We start from the raw sequence: 27,208 nt of genomic DNA, 5'->3' as shown, positions 1-27,208 counted from the left end.
CCCTTCTCTGTTTCTCATTCTGGGCCTCTTAATGCTGATATGTGTGTACTGGAGTCTCGTGTGTGTGCATGTGTGTGTCACAAAATGTGAAGGAAGGAAAAAATTATGTTGCAATAAACATGTACAAATTTTGACAACATGGATGTGGTTGTTTTAATCTAATTCATGTGTAGCCAGGTTATTGCATAATAGCAGCATTATTTGAAACCAGATCAGTTAGCTGCTGTCACGTCAGCCTCGGTTATGAGTTGGGAAACTATGATTTGTGGTTCAGAGTTGTTCAGAGTTGCTGATAGTTGCTGCACTTGATTTACATTGTTGGTGGCCTTTTTCATTTAATGAGCACAAAACTGCCACTAGGGGGAGACACTGTCTAACAAACAGGACAGGCTATTGCTAGTTATTGCTATACAGGTTTCAACTTGTTAAAAACAATAAAAAGCCATGACTGTATGTCAACAGCAAGAGCAGCACACCAAACAGTGGTTAAAATACATCCATTCTTTATTTCAAGAGTAAAAACATCATACAGAAAATGTGATATTATATAAATGCAATCTACAAAGTTGATGAAATGAATGGTTTTCAGAGATCCTTCTTATCTACCAGCATCACTTCAGCTTGAAAACGTTCAATCATAACCTAATAGGCGTAAGAATAGTATTTTAAAAAAAGAAGTTCAAATAAAAACATGTAATTGTAACTTCAGCCAATAAATATCCAGTCCTCCAGACATGTTGTCATTTTGCATTTAACAACATAATGAGAAAATATGAAAATGAGTAGCTAAAAAACCTCTATGATTATAGTACACTCTTAAAAACCCATGAGGATGTAAACTAAAGCCAAGTGAGATGAAGGACTTTGAGGCAACTCAACCACTAATCCTCTGCAGCCACTGGTTGGCTTATTTAATGAAACTATAAAGAATAAGTGTGTGTGTGTGTGTGTGTGTGTGTGTGTGTGTGTGTGTGTGTGTGTGTGTGTGTGTGTGTGTGTGTGTGTGTGGGACTAGGTTTTAAAAGTTCATGATTAGAGTAGAAAACCATAACAGTGTCACTAAAATGTTGTTCCCAAATGGTGAAAAAATCTGATACTTCATGTTGATCTTTGTCAGCAATTCAGCAAATATGCATGATGGTGTGTGAGGAGTTTGCCTGTGTTTGATTGGCAGATTGCAAATGTCACTCACTGGTGCAGTGCGGCCATTACAAGAGATCTAATATATGTCATCTCACACAAACTGTTTGCTAAAATTATAAAAGCCAGATATGGTCCGTTTCTCTATACCCACCCATATTTACATATGTACATTCATTTACACGTTCTATTCTACAAAACTGAAATTCACCTACATGTCTACTCGTTTACTCCAGGACCCAAATGACCATTGGGCTGCAGTGTCATTGAAAATGCAACAATTATATTGAATTTTAGAACATTTTTTTTCTTCATAATACTTTCATAGTGCTACTGTAGTCTTTAATCAAGTGTCATATGATCCAAAAATCGTTTAGGTTTTGCTTAGTAGTGGTCATGTAAACCTTCATACTCTTAGGTCATATGGCACTTGGCTGCAGACAGCTTGGCTTGATGTTTACTTCTTTCTTTCTTTCTTTCTTTCTTTTTTTCTTTTCTTCTTTTAACGTACACACTTAACTGAATGAATGTGAGTTTGTTTTAGTCTCACCGTTGTTTGAGTTTCATGTCTTTTGTCAGTGACGTAATCCACAGTGTCAGAGTGAGTTCATATACATATTTCGGTCTATATGCACAATGTGTTACACGTGTTTCACCCCTGCTTTTAATTTTTTGTTTCTTTTCATGGTAGCACAAATACAGGGGTTGAGAATGCATTTGTTTTTCCTTAAAACTCTCTGTCTCCATTTTTTCTCCCTCTCATATTTCCTTCTAGTGTCAGTCATTGAGAACTATTGATTTCAGAGCTCCACAACAAATCTTCACACTCTGTCCCTATGTGTATCCAAAAGACTTTTCAACACTGTTTCTTTTTGGATTGGAAGAGCTGGAGTCAAACTCTGGGACATCTGTTACAGCTGTGAAGTACAATATTGCTTTTACGTAATAATAAATACAGTTTTGTTCCTCTTATTGCATATGTAGACTGACTTCGTTCAACAGAAGGTTGGTTCTTGTGGTTTCCTGGAGTCACCTCCGTAAAGACACCCTTCTTGCAGTGAAGTCGTCAGCGGATGATGAGGTCATCTTCAGTGAGGTAGCATTATCGTACAGCGTCTCTCTGTTCCTTCACCTGAAACAGAGAGGGAACATGTTAAGTAGGTGGTACATGGAGGACATGAGGGACAGAGTCATAGAAGGACTGAAACCGATTCAACCAGATTTCTGAGTTGAATGATCACTGTAACACTGAAGCCATCGCTTTCTTCACACCGATCTCACTACAGTATTCCTCATTTTGACTGACACGGTGAAGCAGAATTACAAATAGGACACGGTAAAATGGACAGATCTTTTTTTTTTTTTTTACAATAGATGGAGGTACATGATTATTGTGATAATGCTGACGCAGCTCTGACTAAACACACACACTCATGACCATTCAGCTGGAAACAGAAGCAGAAATCATTCTGGAGATGCCCCTTAACCAACCTGATCATTCTGTCATCCCAATGTCCTTTTCCTTTTTTCACACAGAGAACTTAACTTTAGATTCGACCACATCATTATGGAACTGAACATGATCAGTATTGTACATTGAAGGAGAGGAATATAGAGAAAGAAAGATGGAGAAGAGAGGTTGTACCTCCTGATGCCAGATGAGAAGTGCTTCCCTCCAAACAGGGAGTTCCTCTGCTCCTGGGAGGATGTCTTGGTTTCCACGGCGATGGGCTTCTGCTCAGGAATCTGAGCAACTTGAAATCTGTGACAATAGCAAAAAGCCGTGATCATTGTCGTGCTCAGACAAGGTAACGCTCATAGTCACAGAAGTGTGCAGGTGTCTGATTGAGTGTTTCCGACTGATTACTCCGTGTTACCTTTGGAGTGTTACATGAAATCAGGTCATTTTGCTGCAGAGATTACAGATCGCTGCAGCCTAACTGGACTATGGTAAAATGGCAGCAGGCAACAGTTCAGTTACATTTTACTGTTTTTTTAAGTAACAGTACAAGGGTAAAACCAAACAATGCATTTTAGCACTTAAAGATATACTTCATTGTATCTAATTAGATGCATAAACTTCTAAGTAGCATTTTATCATTGTAGTTGATTGAGGAACGGCTGATTTATTATCATCATCTTCAGTCTCAGTCATATCTAAACAATCACTGTTTTATATAAAATAATATTTTAATGAACTCTTCCTACTTGAAATTGTAAAAGTACCAATATGTTTTCATTTCATCTGTCATATCAGTTGTGTGTTGGGTAAGAAAGAATAGGAGTGAGCCTCACCTCCCCACAGATAACACTCTCAGCTCTCCCTCCTTCTTCTCCCTCACTTCATTCCCTTGTTCTTTTTCCTGTACAGTATTTGGCACAGCAGCTTGAGTACGGTGGGTGTCGACACACACTCCCCCCAGCAGCGGGCTCTTCTGCTGATCGCTGGAGGAGTCCAGAGAGGTCAGAATGAGGGACTGTGGTGGCTTCAGGGGATCCTTGAGGGAATCCAGAGGGGGTATGAGGACTGGGGGCCATTTTTTCTGGGCGCAACGGGAGCAGCGGTAGCCATGTTTGGGGGCCAGGCCAGAGAGTCCAGAGATGGTGTGGAGGTGGGACTGATGGGGGCAGAGCCTGGGGAGGGAGCGGAACGGGGACAGGGGAGACAGCATTGGGAACCTGGGAGAAGAAGAGGAAGAGGAAGGAAGGAGTGATCGAATGATTCGTTTTAGACTTTTATGGTCAAGACAAAAAAACTTGCCTCAATTGACTAAAACTTCATCCTAGAATTGGCAACATTTTAATGTATCCTAAAGTGTAGCATAAAGTCAAACTCATTTAGACCTCTCATTTCAACATCTGTGAACAAACACATATACTGAAACACACAGTATCCCTGTACTTGGTCCTCAACAGTCTTGTCAGTCCATTTAAGCAGCTAGTTAATAAAAAAACAGTGCTGAAACAACTGTCCCTTATGCTGAAATGATGTGTAAATGGAAACTGAAATGTTAAGTTGTGTTGCACTCTGCGCATGTTCACCCTGGGCTCTTTAGTTTCTATCTTTCCATTGTCCTTTTGTATAGAGAAAGACAGAGTGAAAGAGGTGAATACAGCTGTGCGTCCCTGTGTTATTCTAGTTGGTGGGTGACCTGTAGTGACCCCAGATGACCTCTGAAACAACTGCCATCACACACACGCACACACATCCACACACAGGATTTGAAAGCTTTCCAGAACTGTGTATTTATCATAGGTGTGTGTGTGGGTGTGTGTGTGTGAGAACGTTCTCGAATCTAAAGCTCACATGTTTCAGCAGCCCATTGAGCAGCAGCTCACTGCCAGAGGCCCCTGAGACCTCTCGCTATTGAAGATGTGGCTCACACGCTACAGAGCTTCAGATCCAGTTACCATCACATAATACTGAGAATAGATGAACTTTAAGGAGGCTGTGGGCCAGCTGCAGCACAGCAGCACAAAATAGAGACACGTTTGTAGAATGTAGAATAAAAACTGATTCCTCTATGTCTCCCATCACAGACTTGAGTCTGTCCTCAGCCATGGCGCCGTGGTGACGGATGTGGTATGAAGCAGTATGTTACTGGGCTTGTTAGATTATCTACTGACTACTTGAGCAAATTTAATGACAGCAACTTACAAGCAAAACGCCAACCACAACTACACTTGTTCATGCAAACCATGGGACGGCCAGTGAGTTTAGTGACCGTGTTCGAGTGCTGTGACTCAATACTGAGAGAGATGTGTCGGATACAACTGATGCATACTACTTGGAACTGACTTTTCAACTTATTAAATTAATACTGTATACATGTGCATCTGATTAAAACCAGCTGTCATAAAGAGCAGTGCTGGAATTAAGTTGTCGTCACTGTGTTTTACGTAAAGCATATTTACTTGCACAAAATAATTCTGTCTGCAAAACCAGATCCCTCAATGTAAGATCTCACATGTCTAGTGTTAACAGACCAGATGTGGCCAAAGGGCGTTCTGCTTTCATCTCTGTCACTACAGGCAGGTTTTTTCTCTTCCTCTTTTGGTCCAAACATTCTGTCATACACACAAACAAACATCCATACACAGATTTTTTTTTTCTTCTACCAAACTTTCCTTTGTATATGATGATTTGTGTGTTTGTGTGTGTGTGTGTGTGTGTGTGTGTGTGTGTGTGTGTGTGTGTGTGTGTGTGTGTGTGTGTGTGTGTGTGTGTGTGTGTGTGTATTGTCTTACTTGATTGAGGAGCCTTTGCTCATGGCCATCTGCTTGCTCTCATACTCCAGCAGCAGTTCCTCCAGTGCAGCAGCATTTTCTGAAGACGCACACACAAAAACTAATTAACACTTGATTAGTGACTATAAATTACTGTCTGGGTTACTTTTTAGGTTTACAAATAGCATCCATCTTTGGACATATTGGTAATTGATTGGGTAAATTTCATTCTTCTGGGAAAACATCCAGGTGCAATGAGATCACTAAAGGATTCTTTATTATCTTATGACTGATGCGGGGAACATATTCCACACATTGTAATATATATATAAGACAAATGAGAAGCATCTGTGACTATTCTAGGTTAAATGGATGTGTTGCTGGCAAGTTTTAACATACATGCTGAATATTAACATCTCCAGTCACAGAACCTATCAATGGAGCATGTCTATGTACTTTTCTCAGTTTCTAACATCCACTACCAATCTGACAAAGAATGAAAAGGAGCTGCTGAGTAGGCAGTGACAGAGACACGTCTTTGGTTGTGAGTGATTTGCTGTGGCGACACTGTGGACTCGTGTTCCCCTCTAAAGCCACAAGTGATGAAATAACAGCGACCACAGGCTTATCAGTAACATCACTGCTGGTGCTCACTCGGACACGTACCCTTCTTTTCAGTGATGAGGCGTACCAGCACACTGATGGTGTCTTCATTCAGGTCGTCAGATATGTAGGGACAATTGTTACCTAGACAGAGATAAAAAAAAACATAAAACAAATAAAATTTAAAAAAAGAAATTCATACAGAATATCTGAATATCAGGTTCTGGATTCCTTTCCAAGTTTAATACCAGTTTCCCTAGATGGTACAAATACCAAACAATGTCATAAGAGCACATTAAAACTTTTTTTTTATGTAGTGGAAAAATAAATTCAGAAAATATATTTATATGATTTTTTTCATGTAATACAGTCCGTATTTCTGAAAATATACTATGTTTAGGAGGCTCTTGAAAATGCAACATGAATGTATTGGTTTTACAATACATTTCAATGTAAGTTCAGTCTCCAATGTTCACCAACCTAATACAAATACAGGCTACTTCAACAGTGTAACAACACAGAGGTGTTTCTGTTCTGTAACCCAATCAATCTTAGCAAGTCAGTCAATTTTAGCTTGGTGTACCCAATAAACTGACAACTGAATGTATACTAATCCTTTTTTTTTTTTTTCAGGGACAGGTTTGCTTTAAATCACCATCACATCAGTTTCAGTCTGAGTCTAAATAAGGAGTTACACTGTGTAACTTGCAGAGCCAGCACAGTTCACACTGTGCATGTCACTGCTGGGATATTGTGCCTCGGGTACACGATGGGACTGATAGGGATGTATGTGGATGACTGAACAGCAAAGAATAGATGCCTCCATGGTAACACCCTACTACCACCCAACCCCGACCATCCCATAATAGCACAGCACAGAGAGGCAGCTGAGAGAAGAGCGATGAGGACGTGGGGGGTCCAGAATAGCTCGGTCAGCGATCATGCTCCCATTCAGCACTGTTGGAGCACACAGAGCACTGTGTGTGTGTGTGTGTGTGTGTGTGCGCGAGTGTGTGGTGTGATGTACCAGACCTCCAAGGCCAGGTGACTTTGTGTGTCTGTGAATTAAAGAACAGAATGTGACTGTATAGTATATTGCATCTGCACCTCTATGTGAATTTGCGTATTTTTGTCTTTTTCTTGCATATGCAGCATTAGGCTGTTGTTAAAGGGATAGTAGCATTTTTTTTAAAGTGGGGTTGTATGATTTACAAATAGCCCCTAAGTACTTTAATTGCAATAGAAGACTCTCTGCACTCCTCCCGTTAGCAACGCCAGCCCATAGTCCTGCCCAGAGATTTACAACATACAGTGTTGTGAACAGACCCAAAGAAACGGCCTATTTTTGTGGCCTAAAAGAGGTTTTACCTGAAAAAAATACACAGTTCCATTGTTCGCTATAATATAATTTTTTCCAGCCCCTCAAAGTGCAGGAAAAACACAGTTTTTATTTGGAGCTAACCAACTGCTGATCGGCGGGCGCTAACCCTGGGTGGAGGGATACGTGAGTTGGTTAGGTCCAATTAAAAATTGTGTTTTTCCTGCACTTTGAGGGGCTGGAAAAAATTATATTATAGCAAACAATGGAACTGTGTATTTTTTTTTTCAGGTAAAACCTCTTTTAGGCCGCGAAAATAGGCCGTTTCTTTGGGTCCATTCACAACAATGTATGTTGTAAATCACTGGGCAGGGCTATGGGCTGGCGTTGCTAACGGGAGGAGTGCAGAGAGTCTTCTACTGCAATTAAAGTACTTAGGGGCTATTTGTAGATCATACAACCCCACTAAAAAAATGCTACTATCCCTTTAAGCCAACACAATAGCTCTCCACATTGGCTGTTGCTATGTGAGGATAACGGCATCCATTCCACAGTGTGGCTGTCATTCTCCTCTATTTATTCCTTGAACAAAGTCAGATGCATGTGTTCAACATTTCAGTGTCAGCCACATTAAGGCAACAGCCACTCAGTTTGTTTTCAGATGGGTTCATTGAGTTTGACGTTTGACCTGAGAATTAAAATCAGTTTGTGGTGACCCACAGGGTAACTGTGGCTGAATCCAAACACTGCAGCAACTAAACCCTTTGACTCTGCCCTGGTGCCTGCACAGACTGAGCGTCATGCACCATGAACACAAAGTTGCAGATTTTACTCCAGCTCATGATTTTTTTTCCCTTATCGACCCCATGTTCGCCTTCTCCATCAAACTTTCCTGAGCTCTTGCATAGTCAGAGTTATCTCTGCAGAATCTGACTCCATCCTTGCCAAGCTAAGCCTGGCCTTGCTGCAATTCATCCCCATGGGTTTTCCCCCTGACTGGAGATGATGAGAAAAGTGCTGGAGTAAGGAGTTTACCTCTAACCTTCGCTTGGTCAGGACTACAGCAAGCAGACAGACAGACACAGACAGACAGACAGACAGACAGACAAGATAGACCATAGCAACAAGGATCGTTACATAACAATGTGACCGAAAATGAGTGAGAGGGAGTTAGGTTTTCCTAAATGGCATATGCAGTCTTCTAGCTTTGTTCGACACACTAGTTATGCCTCCGTCAAACACAACCACACACTTATCTCTGCACCACTGCATCATCTGTTGTCAGAACTATGCAGGACGAGAGAAGGAGTGCAGCAGGGAGTGAAGGAGGTGACAGAGTGTCCTAGAATCACCCCACTTAACATTGGCATTATAAAATACTAAATTTAACTTTGCGTTGGAGTTGAGTCCGTGCCTTTTGCTTGAGGAAGTGACTGAAATACACTATTGTCAATTTACAATGTATACAATCAAATTCATACAATCCCAATTTATCTTAAAGACAGAACATTTCATATCAAGTTAAGAGGTTTTATACCATGCATACAGTCAAGGTCACTCTGCCACTCAAACAATGTGAAAGCAGAAGAAATCAGAATAGGACAAGGAATAAACAGAGGATTAAAGGAGTGGAGCAGGAGAAAGAAACAGGAGACATAAAATAGATGGTGAGGACCTGATTGAATTATTGATCTGGCTGGGAAAGGAGAGATGGATGGATCGTGTCATGTTTAGATGAGAGACTGTAGGGGTGTTCGAGAGCCAAGAAATCGGATGAATGGAGAGCAGAGGGACAGATAAAGAGAGCTGCATGGGGGAGGAGGGGATGGGAGAACAGGGAGTTTCCCTTTAGCTGCAGTAATGTCTTAAGTTTCACAACAAAGCACCCAGAGAGGAGGAGACCAAGGCAACGCTGAAAACAAAAGCCAGAGATCATTGACCTCTGGCTGCTTTTGCAAACATATCAAATCCTCCATCATGTCTGAATACAGACTGATTTTTAAAACATTTTAACCAAACCGTTTGGGTTTTTGACCAGATTCAGATCACATTGGTCTCCCCTTATTCCTTATGGACAAAGAAGCATAAAAGACAGAAGTTACATTAGTGATTGTGGTGGAATTCATAGTTTTAATCCTGACAGCTATTGGAAGGTGTCCAAAGCCACAGGTGTTGTGCAAACATCAGCAGTTTTTATTTTGACGTGAGCTGCTGAGGCGACAGCTGTGCTCTGACGCTCTGCTTTGCAGCACGTATGGCTACATGGCTGTCAAACATCTTTGTCCTGAGCCTTGCACCATCAGGTGAGTAAAGGAAAAGCCAGCTTAGTCTTTAAATCCACTTATGTTTTACGCACCAAGTAACTAACATCATCACAGTCATGTTTGCTGTCTGTCCGCTCTAGTAGAGTGAAACTGACACACGCACGCAGACCTCTTAGATAAACTATAGAGTGGATGGGAATACCTGGAGAAAAGAAGTGTATTTGTAATATTTGCTAAAGTGAATGAACTGCCAGTTTGTGCAGCTGTAAATTAGTCCACACACCTCATAGCAGGCATGGTTTATCAACATGTCATATGCTTTATGTGGAAATGTACAAGTGGTCCACACGTCATAGTGGGTCCTGAGGTTAAAAGAAAAAAAAAGAAGCTGCATTGAGGATTGCAAGATAACATTCCCCTTGTGCCTTGAGGGTTGCATCTGCTACACAAGCCTGAGAACCAGACAGACACAGTACATCGAGTACAACAGATGCATAAAGGAGACATGGGTGTACTTTGTAAACTGTACGCATGGCAGTCTACTTCAAATTAAAGCAGGTGTTCGCCCTGTTACACCTGAGCTGTCACCTGATGAGAATCTATCTCTAGATTTATGGAGGAAAGCTGATTTGCATGTGGGTCAAAGGCTGAGAAAATAGTTTCCCGGTCTGTTTTAGAGGCCTCCAGGACAATATGACTATACACTTTTACAAAAGACAGGAATAAAGAGCACTCGTATTACTCTTACTTAGACTGTGCAAACCACAGGGAACGGGCGTGGTAACTCAGCACTTGTTTCACTGCCTGATCTTTTTAGTGTCTGTTTTTCTTCTCTCTCTAAACTCTAGTTTTCCATTTACTGATATCTACTTCTATTTTGATGAATACCACCCACATGCTTCTCCGTTTCTCCCTCTCCCCCCATCCTTTATCTCTCCTCATACTTTTTTCTGTGTTTACTCAAGTCAGTTTCACTCTGACGTCAGTTGGACAAGTGAGTCGATGGGAATGCTTTTTTTCCCCCCCTTTTCAAATAGGAAAATTACAAGAATAACAGAGCATGCTTAGAACAACACGGCATTGCGTGACATGTAATGACCCCCATGAGGTCAAAGTTCAAAAAGGATAAAGGGCCTCCCATGTAGGCTTGCGTGCAGTCACATCACAGTCATACATGAGCTGTGGCTGCACACAAAGACACTACCCTTTGGGCTTGGCTTGGTTTTATCCCAACTCCTGACAACACTTGACCACATCGTGTGCATGCTTGTGTGCTAATTTGGCATTTTTATGCACGTGTGTGACAACTGAAGTTATGTAAAATGCTGGTTCCAATAATCATCCCTCCCTACAACTTCATCTGTTCTCCTGTCATTTTCTGCCTTTACTCTCATCTGTGTGTGTTTCTGCCAACTTATCCCTCTCACCTTCTTTCTGGGGTGTGGCGGTCTCTTCGTCCCCTCCCTCCTTCTCGGCCGTGCAGCGGTATCCTTTCTTCTTCAGGATGTTGCAGATGAGGATACCCAACAGACCCATCACGCAGAAAATGGGCACCAAAGCGAAAACAGCGTATTCTGCTGTCTTCTCCTCAGCGCTGCGTACCACCGTGCCGTTAATTGGACCTCCAGCACCAGCGGCGGGACCTTTACCCACCGTGCGAACTGTTCTGACATGCGAAGCAACTGAGAGAAAGGAGTGGAAAGAGATAGAAGAGAGAGAAGATATATGGTCTTATCCATAAAGTACTGATTACAATTGCAAACCCGAATGATGGATTTGCTGCACGTGAGTATGGAAATATTTTCGACACGCCACGGGAACATGCTTACTTTTCACACAGGGACTCTGCGTGGAAACTTCCCCTGTGGCAGTGGACTGAAACCTGCAAATGGAAGAAGAAAAGAAGAGAAAACAGGATAATTAGAGATGGGAGAGAAGTAAGGGACTGTTTTACAAAGAAAGAATGAGAATTTAGTCTGTGGCATGTTATGTTCAATGGTGCTCGATGTAGCCTGCCCATTGTGGGGAGTGACGTACTGTATGTGTATGTGTGTGTGTGTGTGTGTGTGTGTCTGTGTGTGTGTGTGTCTGTGTGTGTCTGTGTGTGTGTGCGCTAGTGTTTTGTTGTTCTCTTGACCCAGAAATGAAAGGACTTCATTTAGAACAAATAAAAGTTTACGAGGTACACGTTGGAGCAAATCCCTTTGAATGTCAAGCCTAAAGTTGGATTGTGAGATTAGCAAGCAGACAGGTAGACAGACTGCGAGGCCTCACCCAGGCAGACAGCTCCCACAGACGCCATCCGAGGTCACAGTGCCAGGGGTTGCAACCTTTCGGCCGAGGACTTTGCAGGAGACGTGTGGACGGCAAAGTTCAGAGTTGAATGCATCTGAAAAGGTTCCAGTTAGGCACATTCGGCATTGCACTTCCTCTGTTGGACTTTGGATCTGCCCACAAGCCTGAAAAGACAGAAAACACTTTTGAATGCAAACAGAAGAGACTGCGAAAGTACAAAAAGAAGCTTCTCTCTGGTGTTATTAGAGGGTTTGAATCAAAAACTTATAATAGTGGCAAAGTTCTGTCTCTATTGTTTGGTATTAAAAGAATAAAATTCCCACATTCTTTCAAATAAAGTTGTTACAAAGGTAACTACAAATACCATGTATTAAAAAAAATGAATGGTAGTTTTGGTTTGTGAGTAAGCACATGTTATCTACCACAACTCCATAGAGAACATGACACACCTTGACAAAAATCTCCCTACGGTTACAAAATGATGTTATAAATGTTTGAGGTAATTAAACCTTGATTTATAGAGGAAAATAACTGCTATCATGTTGACTGCGGTGCATGGCCTGGCCACACACATAAATTACAAGGCGAGAAAGGAGACGCATTAAATCTGTGAACAAAACAAACTGTGGATCAAGTTACAGTAAGTGGAGGATAATTAATGAAAATAAGGTAAAAGTTTATTGCTTCTATGAAACAAAAAAATTATTAGAAAGAACAAAAACTCTTGGAAGCGACAGATTTGTAGCAGGGGAGACATAATGAGGTAAAAATGTCCCTCATAGTGGTTTAAATTGTTATTATTAATCAATTTGGTTTCAGTCTATAGTCTCACCTTGGAAGGCTCCTCGCCTGCAGGGCACTGCAGACACACACACCCGTCCCCCCACCGACACTGCACTGCTGCAGTCCCACCACAGCCAAACACCTGGAAGACACACACACACAGACACACACACAAGTTCAAGAGCCAGTGGTTTGCAGTAGAATTCTACACACATTGCAAATCGTAAAATACATGCCACCGGGTCTACCAGGAACAAAACTGAAACTTAAGAACATCACACCTACATCCTTGAATGTGTCTTAACGCACAAGAGTTCCTATGTACAGTACATGTACAGTGATTAGTGATGTATCCATGCAAATGACAAAAAACACAACACAAAGCACACACATTCATATATTTACCGTGAGAAGGACAAGAGCTGAGCAGCAAAGGTGGTTCTTCATCTTCTTCAATGTATTCTTCTATGTACATATGATCTGCAGCAGACAGGAGACAGAGGCAGAGACTTTAAAACACAGTCAGGTATAGACAAAGTCTATTATACATCCATATCCAGCGCAGTATATGGATGTATTTACATTGTCACACAAAGCAATTCCTTTGTGAACATGATCTGTTGACCTTTTCGGTGCCAAGAAATAGAAGACCCTGACATGCACATGAAAAAACTGGAATGTCAGCACTCACAAAATAAACTTGAAACATTTATTAGACGCACAGCAGTGTCAGACGGACGCGTTTCAGCCCTTGGCTTTCCTCAGCGTAAATCAGCTAAATGGGTGTAGCCCATATACTAGGCTATATAACCTTCAGGACCTCCCTGAATACCACCAGCTGGCATGAATCAATCAAACAATGAATCATAAAGTAATCACAACATGACAAAGATAATACTACAAGTGGCCAATAGGTATTCGGAACCTACAATATAATTAATAAGATGGCCACCATCAGTGTGTGAATGATATAAAATATGAAGTCACCTATTTACAAAACCAAATATATCACATAGTGAACAACACAAGTATCGAACATCATGGAATAAGAGTCAGATAAGAATAATGGCTTAAAAACAGTATACAAATATTAAAAAAGACACGAAAAAAAAATCGAAAAAAAAAAAAATTGTGTGAATCCTCTCATCAGGAAGACTCAGTGGTAACATATCTTGACTCATCTGCTCAAACTCTGACATGCACGTGCCATCTTTCTCATTCTGTCGCTCACAAACACCCATCCGAGCACGCACACTTATACAAAACCACACATGCTCACATGGCAAAGAAAACACCTGAGTCATTTTTGTGACTTAGGCTGAGTGCAGTGGCTCTCATGCCAGGGAGGTAAGGAGCAGTTGTAAATGCTGTAAATAACATTTATCAGCAAATCATGAGCTTTTTATAGACGGCAGCGAATGGACCAGGGTTTGTCTGTGGCTATTTTCAGGCCTGTAGATTCTCACATGCACATTTTAAGCAATTATTATACTGCAACATGTTCATTTGCCAACACATACTGACTTTCCCAACACTTGACATTAGCTGCCTTTGGGAGGTATTTCCTGTCCTTTAGGTGAGTCACAAAAATAAAGTCATTTTATGGATTGATATAAGTGAAACTTAGTGGCATTATGATAGTGACCCATAACAAAAACAAGAATGATTGCACTGCTTTGCTGTCCAAGCGAAATATTTTTGGGATGTTACTGAATTTAAAGTGAAAGCTAAAGCTCAAACGGGGCAGTGAATCAACACTCATGGGTCATTACATACCACAAGCTACTATATTTATATTGTGCTACAGCAATACAATACTGTCATGTCTTAAGTTAGGTATTTGTGGTCCGAAAATATTTGACAACCATGTATTTAAAATAGCCTAACTCCCTACAGCAGACACACTTATTCACATGCAAATAGAACACGAGGCTGGAAAGGCATTTATAACTGCCACTACTGATGCTTCGATTAGGAATTATTGTTTTCATCACTTTTTTATTTTTAAAAAAGCATCCTGACACTTATACCACTTTACCCTTGAAGTTTCACTGTTTAGACATGTCCAAAATTGTGTAAAAAACACAATTGTGTCACATCAATAGGCAGTTAAGGAGAGTAAAGCCATCAGCATTGTGGGCAGCTGAATCCAGAAAATAAGAGGCTAAACCCAAACTCCAGTTTTTCCTGACTCAATCCATTGAACATGTGATAACTTGTCCTACAATGAAACGCCTATCAATTAGAGAAAAAAAGCATTTTCAAACCAGAATTAAACTAAAACATGTAATGTTAACTGTAAGCTGCACTCGATACTTGACTGTGAAAACTGTGAAAATCATAAGCACTTATCACACCAACTTCAGCCCTTCTGAATATTGGGAATACAAATATTTGTAAATGCCAGAAAAATTTATAGTGTAATGTTATGAATATTTGCCTTCTTCTCTCTAAGAAGACTGTAACTGGTTTGTCCCCAATTGGTTTGTAAAACAGAATTTAACCAAGCAAAAACACAAGAGAAGAGAAGGAGCAGAGTGACAGAATAAAGAAAGAAGGCAGAGGAAAGGATGAAAAAAGAGCAAGAGACAGAGCAAAAATTGGGAGAAAGTCCAAGAGAGTATGAATGACAGAAAATGTAAATGGGAGAGATGGAGAGGAGATAGACATAGCAGCATACTTACCCCAGACCTGCAGCTGAATGAAACCGTTGCCGTGGCAACTCAGCGAGGATGCTGTGAGTACTGCTACGAATGCTGAGTCAGCAACAAGGTCAATATACAGTACAGTATATATACTCTAACTTTCCTGTGGCTGCTCAAAAACAACAACTGATCAAAGTTTCACTTGTTCCAACTTTGACAAGCAGCTCAAATACAACTAGAGGACTTCACACTGAGAGATTGAGAGAACTCTCACTAAAATGCAACTCGAAAAGTCACACAAAAAGACAAAAGTCAGACACATGTAAATCTGTGTGGCTGAATGGAGACTTGACTTGTACCTGCCTATGTCTTATACTGTCACTCTGACCACAGACACACCCCTGACGTCCTTAGGACATGCCCCTTCCATCACTGCTAAAACAGGGAGTGTGCATGTGCGTGTGCATGTGTTGTGTATGTGCACGAGTTGAGGCTGCGATAATGCAGCACTTTACCTTTGACCACACAGCACAACATAATGTTTTAAACATTAGTTAGCAAGCAAATCTACCCTTCTCCCCTCAAACCCATTCATTCTCTCACTATGTGGTCAGCACACACACTCCATCCACACTCACACAGACACAGACACACACACACACAAACCAACAGTGCATCTAAACACAAGCACATCCCCTATTGTATGTGTACAATTGGTGTGTGTTGATGGGATTGTACACAATTTGATTTATAAAGGTTTATCAAAGCATTAATATATAAAAGTACTTGTTCATGCAGGTGCACGCACACACACACATACACACACACACACACAGACCCACACAGACATTTGCAATACCATAATATCCATCCACACTAAGCTGTGCCTTATACAAACAAGAAAATAAAAAATGTAACGAGTTTATGATTTTGGTCCGGCGAGGCCCTCATGCCAATGACAGGCTTCTGAAACATAATTTCAGGGAGGAAGTGAAAGATAAAGCGAGGATAGAAAAACCACTGGTTTGAAAAAACAACATAAGGCTGAAGGGCAAGGGCTGATCATGCTGTGGAGGAAGAGAGAGAGAGAAGGGGAGAGGTGGAAAGAGGAGAAAGTGGCAGGAAGATTGCTAAAACTTCAGCCTGATAGCATGATATATATAGAAGCATTTGTTAAAATGCCATACAGACCAGAGCAAGAGGCTAATTACAAGTCACACATGCGCACAGGCACATACATACACTTACACACACATGCAAACATGCACTCTTGCACACACGCACAAAGCACAGGACACACGATCACACACAACCGGAAAAAAAAAGAAAAAACGATCAATAAAACGACAATGATAGAGGGAGCTAAACAAAAATGGGACCTACAATTAAGTACCTCTTTTTTTGGAAAGTGTCAAGTAACAAATTGGACCGGGTTAGAGGGGTTGAAGAATGTTTGCTTTCCACAGAGAACCTCACTTGACCTCCAGAAATGCAGCCACTGAAACAACTGCACTTAAACTCCAGCTGAGACAGGGTAAGGTGAAACTGATTTATGATGTGATGGATGCGCATGATCCCAAAATCATCATTATTATCGTTATACGAGGCTGGATTCAGAATCTGGATGAATTTAAGGTGGTATTTTTAAGATTTGATGATGCTACAATACAAGAGGTCATGAAATGCCCTGCAGGGCTACTTCCGAAGGTCATACTAGATGCTACAGTGACTTGATATCAGGAAGTCACAAGATGGTTGGGCCTATAACTTCAGCAGAAGAAAAACAAGATAAAAGCAAAAGGTGAAAAAGGAATAAGGTTTGAAGCTTGCAACATTTCTTCATTTCGTCTATGTAGCAGACAAACAACAAAAAGCTAGATAACACACTAAATTTATAGTATGCAAAGATAACTGGACAGCAAATCCATTCTTCTCACCAACAGAAACCCGTTAAATGAAAATGTCGCCTGACGTACAAAGTGCACGAGAGCGCGTCCGGAAAGGTTGTTCAAAGTTTGCCCGCTGCTTAACCACTGCTCTCAGAAGTCTTCCATTCACAGCCAAGCCATCCAAGCCAGCACTGTCTGCATGTGATGCATTTGCATTTAAATCCAGTTAGGCTGAGGTTTTCCCCGCAAACCCACTACAGAGGTGACCACCACACGTGGGACTACCACTGGACCTTCTGGCACATGACCGCCCCCGTGTCCATGCTGAGGCCTTGTCAGCCTCAAATGCTCATCCTCTGATTCTTTTCTTCTGTGCACACTCACAGAAATGCAGAATCCATCATGATCTTTTGGTCATGATTTTAACATTTTTCAAAGGTCATTGGAGCTTGCAGTACGATGAAGTGGAAGTAAAGGAGAAAAAAAATCCCCTTAAGTTTAACTGGCAACATACGGAGTTTCGCAAAGCAAAGTGTTTTCACACTACATTTCCCATGAGCCTCCGCGTGCACAGTGAAATTCTTGGACCGGCGCAAGACGGACAAAAGCGAAAACATTTGCCAAGAGGTTCGAAGATGATCAGATAGCGTCGTGGTTCCCATGACCCGCCGGGCAGCGTCCGGGAAACCGAAACTAGGAAATGCTGGGCGAGTCGACCACTAAATAATAATATCAAAGTAACTATAAAGACAAAACAATATATTTATCGAAAATGGACCCATTAACAAGTGTGGGTAACGTAGATTCATCCACATTAATATGAGACTCTTTTATAACCAAAAGCAAACTCCTCAAGGTCTCTTTAAAGCTACATGCTGTGGGGTCATAAGGTGCATAATGTGAGAACACATACCTTAAAACTATTTCAACACATCTTTTATATAACCCTAGTCAAGAATGTATCTTTGTCTGTTTGATGTAACTTTTATGCCTCTACTTTTCTTCCTTGCAGTCCATGTATCCTCGCAAGCCTATTTGATCTGTCACATTTTATTGCATTTGATTGTTTGCGTGTTTCCTTTTTCATAACCCAGCTTCCTTCATGCCTGCTGCATCTTAGCTTGGAGGCTGCATGATGGATGTGTCGTTTGAAGCAGCAGGCAAAGAAAGAAAGAAAGAAAGAAAGAAAGAAAAGGGAGGGATGAGAGCAGAGAATATAGCTGGACATTAACACTTCTCAGAATACTCTATACAATAGAACCACTTTATGTGAATGGCCGGAAACACCAAAACATGATAAAAATTCAAAAACACCTCAAAGGAAAGGGAGGAGCCTGATGACTTTTCCTAAACTGCGTAAAACAGTAATTATCCAAAACCCTCTCTGCTGTTGTTTGACACGTTCAAATAACAAGTCGCGACAACATCAGATGACCAGTCACATTTTCTGTGTTGTTCAGTCCATCCAAAAATAGCAATAATAAAGAAGTAATGGCGAAGGAATGACAAAAACATGGACATTATTCTTTTCTGTGGTGGTTTCTGGGGTGAGGATGGGAGTCACAGCTCTTGTGTTGGGAAGCTTTTTCTGGCTCCTTGATGTCATGCAGGAGCTTGAGCTGAGAAATCCTGCTGGATGAAGCTTTAAAGGAACGACAAAAGAGGAAACACAAGGCCGAGAGGAACACCACGCTTTTTGGTTTGAGGTGACTGAGCAGCGCAGGAGATCAAGGGCAAAGTGGGGTCAGGTTGCCACATTATCGGCGTCCAAATAGTGAACCATGTTTGTCAAATACAACATTTCTGGTTAGACACGAGAGCTGCTTTAGTTATAATGGCACAATGTATTTTTGGTGTTAGGCTACAGGCACAAAAATATGTTTAAGTCATGCTTACATTATATCTAAATGAGCTGACTCAGCCGCTGTATTGATGGGGCTCTGACCTGAAGCAGAATTCTTGTATTAACTTGTGTAGTTGTGACTTCTGGTTTGTTTTTCTATCTGCGAAGTTTTCAGGCACATTCACCCTTTATTTGGTGGGAATAAACAATGAATCAGCGTTAAGTTCAGCCTATGAATTGACAGTGACTTGATGACCAGAGCATGGTTCTTGAGGTAAGACAAGCTTGAAACAACAGCTTTAAAGTTTCTCTATTTAGTGACTCCACCAAAAAACATGGAGAATCTATCAGGCTACAGATTTATCATGTAAATATGTAGTGACCAGGCTCTCATAACACTGCAAGTTTACATTGCACTCAGCAAAGCCGAACCTGAGAAACATGAAATCCAAGGCTCCAAGTTGATGCTGGGGCTTGTAAACTGCTACGTTTAGCAGCAGTGATATCAGTAAACTTAAAGGGGAACTATGCAAGTCTGGTCGCTTTTCCACTGTTTCTCTAACCCTCCTCTCAGCCATGTGCATTTGTTTACAACAAAGCTGGCGAAAAATCAATACATGGAGCGGTGGATGACGTTACACAATATATACGATGTTACAATGTGTATATTTGTGTAATCTTAACTGTCATAAACAAGAGATTACGGATTATGGAGCGCCTGCATTCTCACTCATAACAAGTCACACAAGTCATGTCACAGGTCTATCACAATTAATCCAGAGCTTTTTAATTAAGATAAAAATGTAGCATAGCCACATAGGAAAAATCCTGCCTACCTAGTTTCTCTTTAAAAATAAAGAGACATAGGAAATGTGCAGTGTATTAAAAGCTTCCGTGTGCCTCCAAAGGTCTGCAGTCAATACTCACCAAGGCTCATGACCTTAACCGTTTTCCTGAACCCTCAGCAGTTTTACTTGTCCAACGCTAATCAAAACCCAATTTTAGAAGTAGCTATGTAGTTCAATGAGATTTGTGGTGTGGTGGAATCTGTTTGCTACCACATAATGTGATCGATGTATGCCATATTTGGGTAGTAAGTTGTTTACCCGACTTATTTTACTTATCTTTAGTTTAGCTTTAGTCCAACTTTATAAAGACTAATAATAATGGCCGAAACCAGGTTTGGTCAGACAATGGACTAGGTCATGATTGAATTTTTTCAAGCCACAGTAAAATGTCTAAAAAAAAAAAAAGACTACTAGTCAGGTGCAGTGATGAATCATCAGCAAAAAACAGATAAATTCAAAGGATTACTTGGTGCGTTTCAGGTTGAGAAATACTCCTTTGTTTAACCCAGATTATCTCAGAAATGCACTGTCACTAAGCATGAAACATGGTTGTTTGTCATAGGTGGTGAAGAGTTCAAACTTTAAAGCCATTTCTGAGTAATGGTGAAAGATCCTCACACAGCAGAGACATTATTCTCTACAGATTTTATATGATTTTGTTAACAGTAGCCTACTGAGATTTTACCTTGCTGATGAAACTCCTTGAAAGGCCTCGCAAAAAAGGTAAACGGAAGTTCCCGTGTTGGTAATGGTTACCTATTAACAACAACTAGGTCATATAGTGTGTCCAGCCATGGGAAGCGTCTCGTGTTGTGATGCACATGAGAATTATCTTCCGAACAGAGGAGTGAAATGAAATACAGCACAAAAGAACTGAGCCGGCAAAAAAAAGGTTTAACGTAATTATACTCCATTCTCCATCAGACATTTCGTGGACCGAGAGATAATGTGCACATGTATGGCAACGACGTGATCGGGACAACCATACCCACTGTTTGACTTAATGGAGGTGCCCATTATCGGCGAATGAAAGGCTGATTTACGCCAACACTTTCTACGTTAGCGCTCAGACAATGTCTCATTATGGGGCGCTCGTCTGATCACTGCACACACTACGTCTGCGGATGAGTTTCTCTCGCAGCCTCTTTGTGTCCGTCATTCCTCCTCTATGTCCTTGGGTTGACGTGATGCTGGTCACGTTGGGTTTTTTTTCCAGTGGAACTGTACACCAGCAGAAACTTTACGGGCCTCTCCTGTGTCTCTGCTGCACACACCGCCTGTCAGACATCACCGTGTCAGGACGGAAGAGGTTGAGAGAGGGCAAGAGGAAGAAGACGCAGTGAGGTGGTCAAGTTGTTTCCAGTGCACTGCAACATTGGAGCATCAGAGCTGTGAAAATACGAGTGAGAATGGATGTTTTTCTTCTTCTCTTTCATCACCACCATCATTAACAGTGAATGCAAATCAACTCCTCATGTTCCGACACCTTTTATTACACTTCAGAACCTGTACACACAAACACACCACCTCTATATTAAAGTCAGCGGAGTGCGTGCGTGCACACTACAATTAAACAATTTCCATTTCCACACAAACACATGTACACGGTGCTAAAAACAACACTTTCAGTGTGTCATCCCTATTTGTCGAACAAATACAGAGGATTTAGTTAATGACTGTTTTAGTCACTGGAAAACTCTGCTCTCCCATGTCTCACAAGTTGAGCTCAGAGGAAGAAATAAACATCATTTTCATCCCAGGTCTGAACAAGTTTTGTACATTCACACATAGTTTTTCTCATTCCTCACATTAATAGGTGTCTGCTGAAGGTCATTGAGTCCAAAGGCAGACATTCCCTCTTTGGAGAAGTGGAGGCCAGAAAGAGCAAACACTGAGAATTTCAGCCAGGCCTCTGGGAATGTTAAATATGTTAAACAACTCCATATGTGTACTGAATGCACTGTAATTATCTGTACATAATCTGTACATATGCGAAAGCAGCTCCTTATAAATTTCAATGGATGATGATGAAAAAAGAAATATCAGCAGATAAGCAAGAAACCGTGATTTTGCAACCCTGTAGTTTGCCCCCCAACATGCAAACCCAACCACAGACATGCAAAATCACATCCACATATATTTATGGGTCTAAAATATGCTGTGTTTTGAGTTGTATTCAATATCTCTATAAAAGTGCTGTTACAGACGAGAGGTCCAATTTCCTGCTTTGTTGGCTACATTGTCATTACTCAGCGGTTGCTTTGAAACAGGCCATGTCTGTAGCACTCCTCACATGAGGGATTGTGTGGATGCTCTCCAAAACATGACACACACACACGCCCGCCCACCCACACACGCACGCACACACACACACACACACACGCAGTCACTCACTTGTGCCTCGTCACAAAGAGATCCAGCCGGACATGCTGGTGTGTGTTTTGCTCTGGCAACTGAAAGCTGGTGATCGGTTACTGGCGCGTTCAGATAGCAGATTGTGGTTGCTTTCAGATTTCTCTCTCGACAGCCGGTCTGTGGGGGCAGCGAACGTCTGCAGTCTCGTTTTCCTCCTTTCTTAAGACTTATTTTCAAGACTGTATCATTAAACAGAATACAGTAGGGAGAGACGGGCCAGATGGAGGAGACGGAGGGGAAAAGGTCGTGAACTTGGGCCAAGCAGGAGGGGATTACCGCTGTCTGCTTTACCTTGGACTGAACCAAATCTCATGAAATGTGGCTGAGCGAACAATTCAAGGTGCAAACCACACTGCAAACACGGTGTGTTGGTATAATACCTGAGCAGTCGCGGAAAAATTCACTTTCTTTTCTCTTTCATCCCACTTGTATGTAACCTTTGCTATCACAGTATTTTCACCCTCTCGCTATATAGTCCGCACAGAAAGCACACATCACAAGAAACTGACAGCTTGGAATAAAATATGACACCACAGTATGAAAGTCTGTGTGAACTTCAAATACAAAAGAGTCAAGACATCCGGGAAGTGGCGCCCTGAGTTTCAGAAGAATGCACTCCACTGACGGAAACCCTCTGCAACATGACTTGCAGTTTTGTGACTTACTGTAAAAAATGATGAGAACACAACAGACAAAATGCAGAAACAGACAACACAATGGTCTCCTGAGGAAGGAGCACAGAGACAGGAAAACCTGCTAACAGGATACTCTAGTCACCGATTAAAAAATAACTTTGGATTAAGCAGCATGGATACTATTAGGTGCACTTCTGTGTCAGGAGAGCGTGTGCTTGCATGCTTTGTGCCAACCAGCAGGTTTCTGTCTAGGTCCCCCTGTAATTATCCCATCCTCCATCAATCTGCGTGTGCAGAGCGCTGAGCCAGCTTGGACAGGGATCTGCGGTCAGTGCAGTGGGAATTTCTTTGGCACAGAGTTTCCTGGCTGACATTGGGCACGGGGACGGAAGAGCATTGGGCGGCATTCCCAAATACTCTGGTTGAGCGGATGGACAGACAGATGACAGGATTGATGGGTTAATTAAAGCTTAGCCGAGTCTTTGAGTCTTAGCCGAGTCTTTGACTTCCTCATGTACACATGGTCAACAGAGCTGAGGCAGTGCATTAGTAAGTTCCCCTGATAATCTTGTTATCAGCTCCAAGCTCTAACACACACACTTCAGTGTTCCTTGCTCACTCCATCTTTCTCTTCTTCCTTGTCCTCTCTTCTTCTTTCTTTCCCCTTTTATTTCTCCTATCATCATTCCTTCTTCCCGAAACCTTGAGTAAATACTGGGTGGGGTAGAGAGTGTAAAAAGTGGGTTCAATTTGGCTCAGGATAAATCCAAAAACATGGTCTTGCTGCTGTTCCTGCGTGTGTGCGCATGTATAATTACAGTACAAGTTAGCCTTGTAAAATCAGTTGAGCAGAAAATATGATGAATAAAACTAAATAATGACTTTCTGCCAAAATGTTGCACATCCTCAGCACTCTAGGCCTTCAAAATGATAGCTCATCTGTGTGTCATTTTGTGGCTAGAAACATGTTAAAATCCTGTTGGGAACTCCCCTAAACTGTCAAAAGCAACAAATCATAACTGTGAATCAGAATATATTCAATTCTATTTAATTCTTGAAAATGCCAGTCTGACACATTATTGTCCTTTCACAAATCTGTGAAATCATGCAAACTGACCTATGTAGTTATTTTCAACTAAGACCAATATACTTTTGTGACTATAATGATACCATTTCGCTGTTTTACTGTTGTTTGGAGAAAATAAACTATAATCTTTGGAAAACATATCTTCTGGCTGAAATCTGGTCCAACAGATGGCAGCCATAAACAGCTAGTGCTTTTCAGGCCAGTTAAAGAATATGTGTCCACTTGCTGGTTTTATAGAGTTTGTGAACTTTTGCACCAAGCACTTGCCTCGCCTTCCTCCTCTCAAAGAAATTATATATTTGCAGAGCCAATGAATAAAAGAAATATCCATTAAAACAAACAAAACATATCAGCAAATTCATTAAAAACATGCTTTGACTAAATCAAAAGACGCTTTGAAAAGATGTCTTGGAATATCTTTATATCTTTAAACATATGGGAGGAAGTAGGAGTGAAAGTACTTGACAGGAAGCAGGAAGTTTGTCAAATATTGCCTATTTTAGTTTGTCAAAGATATCAGACTTTTAAAATTGTTTGTACGTTAAACCCTTGTTCATTTGTGCTGTGGCAGGATAGAGATAAGTAAACATTGTAAATCTTGTTAAAATCATTCCTTATAATCACAGCTTCATAATAATATGTGCCAACGAGGCTGTACATGGCCCTCTTCTGGTGGAAGTGTGTGTGCATATGTGTGTGTGTGTGTGTATAGTTGTCTGTGAGAGAAGTCGAAAGCCTCTTATTGTTACAAGCGGACAGGAATTTGGACTCGGACAAAGGGAGTCCTCTGCCAAAAATGACAGTCTCATCTTAGTGCTTGTGTAAGTGCTTGTGCTCATTACGCAGCAGTATATCCTGCCAAAACCCTCAGTTGTATGGGGTAGTATGTGATGCCATGACACACAACTTAATCAAGAAGATGTGTAAGCAAAGGGACCAAACTGTAAAGGATAAAAGTGGAAAAGATGCTAATACTTTACACTATATATGAATAGGCCTACAACATGATTTTACAGTAATATTTTGTTGCTTTTATTGAACTAAGCAGCTGGATTTGACGTATGTAATCCATGTAATGAAATAAAACAGCATGAGAATAAAGCTGAGCTACTCTTCACTTCATTAAAAAGAGAGGAGGAGGATCATACTACCAGTGAGGTCATCACGTAGCCATGACAGTGCGTCAAGCACGCGGCGTTCGTTCACTTCACTTTGTCATTAGACAGCACGCTCACACCATACAGCGTTTCCCATGATTATTATAAGTATATTAAATGAAAAGTAGCTATTACATGTGTTGGATTTCTGGGCAAAAACTAGTGGAATAATGCGTTACATTGCCCAAACTGGGAGCTGGTAAATTCGCTATCGGCTAAAAGCTATCGTGAACTTTCACGAACATCACAATATAATGCTACGTCTGTAGACGTTGAAAGCAGATAAATAAATAAAAATCAGTGTAAACATTCATAAAGCGTGTACACAAACACACAACCCGTCTGACTCTTAACAAAACCCGCTGAAACACACAGCTGGAGCGCCGACAAAACTATCTGTAAGTTAGATCGGCTCACAGCAGCAGCAGCAGCCTGTGTAGGCTACTTTAACATACCATGACATAAGTATCATAATTCACATTAGCACGCAACGGTGGTCATTAAGGGTCGGACAAGGTTTGTGGCAAGAAAAAAGCTGAAAACCACCAGTCGGCAGTGACATACGTTAACAACAGACAGAGAGACACAACTTAACTACCGGCTTCAACCGCCATTCAGACCGTTACTAGCCTACAACGTTTTAAAAACAACCCAAAAAGTTGTGAGACTTACCGGCTTGGTGAATAAATACGGTTGAAATCAGTGTCTAGAGGCGAGCATCATCCGTCGGTGTGCGGACCGTGGTGATAGGTGCAATTAGACAGGGCGTTAGGATGGATGAAAACCACAATGCCGGTTCACGAGGTTCCCCCTCCCGCTCTGGCTCCCCCCCTCTCTCTCTCTGGCTCCTCTTTCTCTCTCCGCGCGCGCGTGTGTGTGTGTGTGCGCGTGTGCGTGTGGAAAAAGAAAAAAAAGAGACATAAACACTGAGGCGACTCAGTGAGCTCACAGTGCGTCACCGCTGCAAGCTGAAACCCCCGTGTGTGTGTGTGTGTGTGTGTGTGTGTGTGTGTGTGTGTGTGTGTGTGTGTGTGTGTGTGTGTGTGTGTGTAAAACCCCTCTGTCTTTCCCAGCAGGTGGCTTTGGCTCACAGACTTGCTAGAAGCTCATAAGCTACATAACTGTGTTCATGAGCGGAGAGAAAATAGCAAACATAGGAGGCCCAAAGTGTCAAATAAGTTATTAAGTATTTACTATATGGGTAAAATTATCTAATATAAAATAGTTGGCGGATGCCACCTCTAGCTGATTTGGGACACAGCCAGTATTTTCATCTATTTGTATTAGTAGGGGAAACACTGTTAGTTATTAAACTCAAACCAACTGTCACAGTAAGACATTATCACATAGCCTATATAATGTCTTGATTATGAGCCAACATACATTTTATATCAGGGGGAAACACAGGTGTCACTTATTAAGCTCAAACCAACTACTGAGGTGTCACAGTACGACATAATGTCTTGATTATGAGCCAACATGCAAATTATATCAGGTCCCTAAAAGCCAACAGCTAAATGGAATCCAGCCATCATCAATTCATCATTTTGGATTGTAATTTTCCTATTGTGACATTTTGTAATGTACAGTTGATGAACCAGCCTATATGATGACCTACATAAAATTAATCAGTTTTACACAACAGGCCTCAACAGGTTACATGGCCCAATACTGCAGGTGTGAGTCATTAGACGTTGAGACATTGATCGTATTTGAGCAATAATACAAATTTATTTGAACTTTCAGTTCATAGGAAAGTCTTGCATAAGAGTTTAGATTTGAATCTGAGATAATCCCCCCCGTCCTCCTATTCCAATCATTGCTCTGTCATAGCTGTGTGGTGCAGGACTTGCCTAATTGTAAATTCAGGATTCAAAAGACATTGTTGGGAATCCTTGTTGACCATGTATATGAAACTTGCTGTACCATGCAAAATTAAAAAAGAAATAATGGCTCATCCAAATCAAAATAATGCTTAAAATCTTACACCGGTGAATGAAGGAGATTTCCATTGGCCTACAATCCTTCCTGTGGGATGAACCAGTGAGTCAGTGTCAGT

The 27,208-nt window shown here is 41.2% G+C and overlaps 1 protein-coding gene across 1 annotated transcript; it reads right to left on the bottom strand.

The window, feature by feature from the left end:
• Nucleotides 1–486: 486 nt before the first annotated feature.
• Nucleotides 487–26,033, bottom strand: relt (RELT TNF receptor). Its single transcript, XM_085795518.1, has 11 exons — nt 25,822–26,033; nt 13,036–13,110; nt 12,680–12,772; nt 11,827–12,011; nt 11,382–11,434; nt 10,980–11,234; nt 6,034–6,114; nt 5,389–5,467; nt 3,436–3,819; nt 2,786–2,902; nt 487–2,272 (listed from the first exon to the last, which is right to left on the bottom strand). The coding sequence occupies exons 2-11, from the start codon at nt 13,075–13,077 to the stop codon at nt 2,269–2,271; spliced, it is 1,293 nt and encodes a 430-aa protein (XP_085651644.1). The 5' UTR covers nt 13,078–13,110; nt 25,822–26,033; the 3' UTR covers nt 487–2,268.
• Between the last annotated feature and the right edge of the window lie 1,175 nt (nt 26,034–27,208).

Source organism: Trachurus japonicus, chromosome 13 (assembly GCF_045865225.1).
Source record: "Trachurus japonicus isolate A0001 chromosome 13, Traja_1.0".
In the NCBI taxonomy this organism is placed as follows: Eukaryota; Metazoa; Chordata; class Actinopteri; order Carangiformes; family Carangidae; genus Trachurus; species Trachurus japonicus.
Note: the sequence above shows the minus strand (reverse complement) of the source record. Positions and strands in the feature narration are given on the sequence as shown.

Excerpts from the sequence above, each read along its gene's own strand:
- relt (XM_085795518.1), bottom strand. The coding sequence starts at position 13,077 with ATGAAGAACCACCTTTGCTGCTCAGCTCTTGTCCTTCTCACG. Across the intron at positions 11,235-11,381 it reads GCAGAGTCCCTGTGTGAAAA|TTGCTTCGCATGTCAGAACA; the intron begins GTAAGCATGTTC and ends CCTTTCTCTCAG. Across the intron at positions 2,903-3,435 it reads AGAGTGTTATCTGTGGGGAG|ATTTCAAGTTGCTCAGATTC; the intron begins GTGAGGCTCACT and ends CTATTGTCACAG.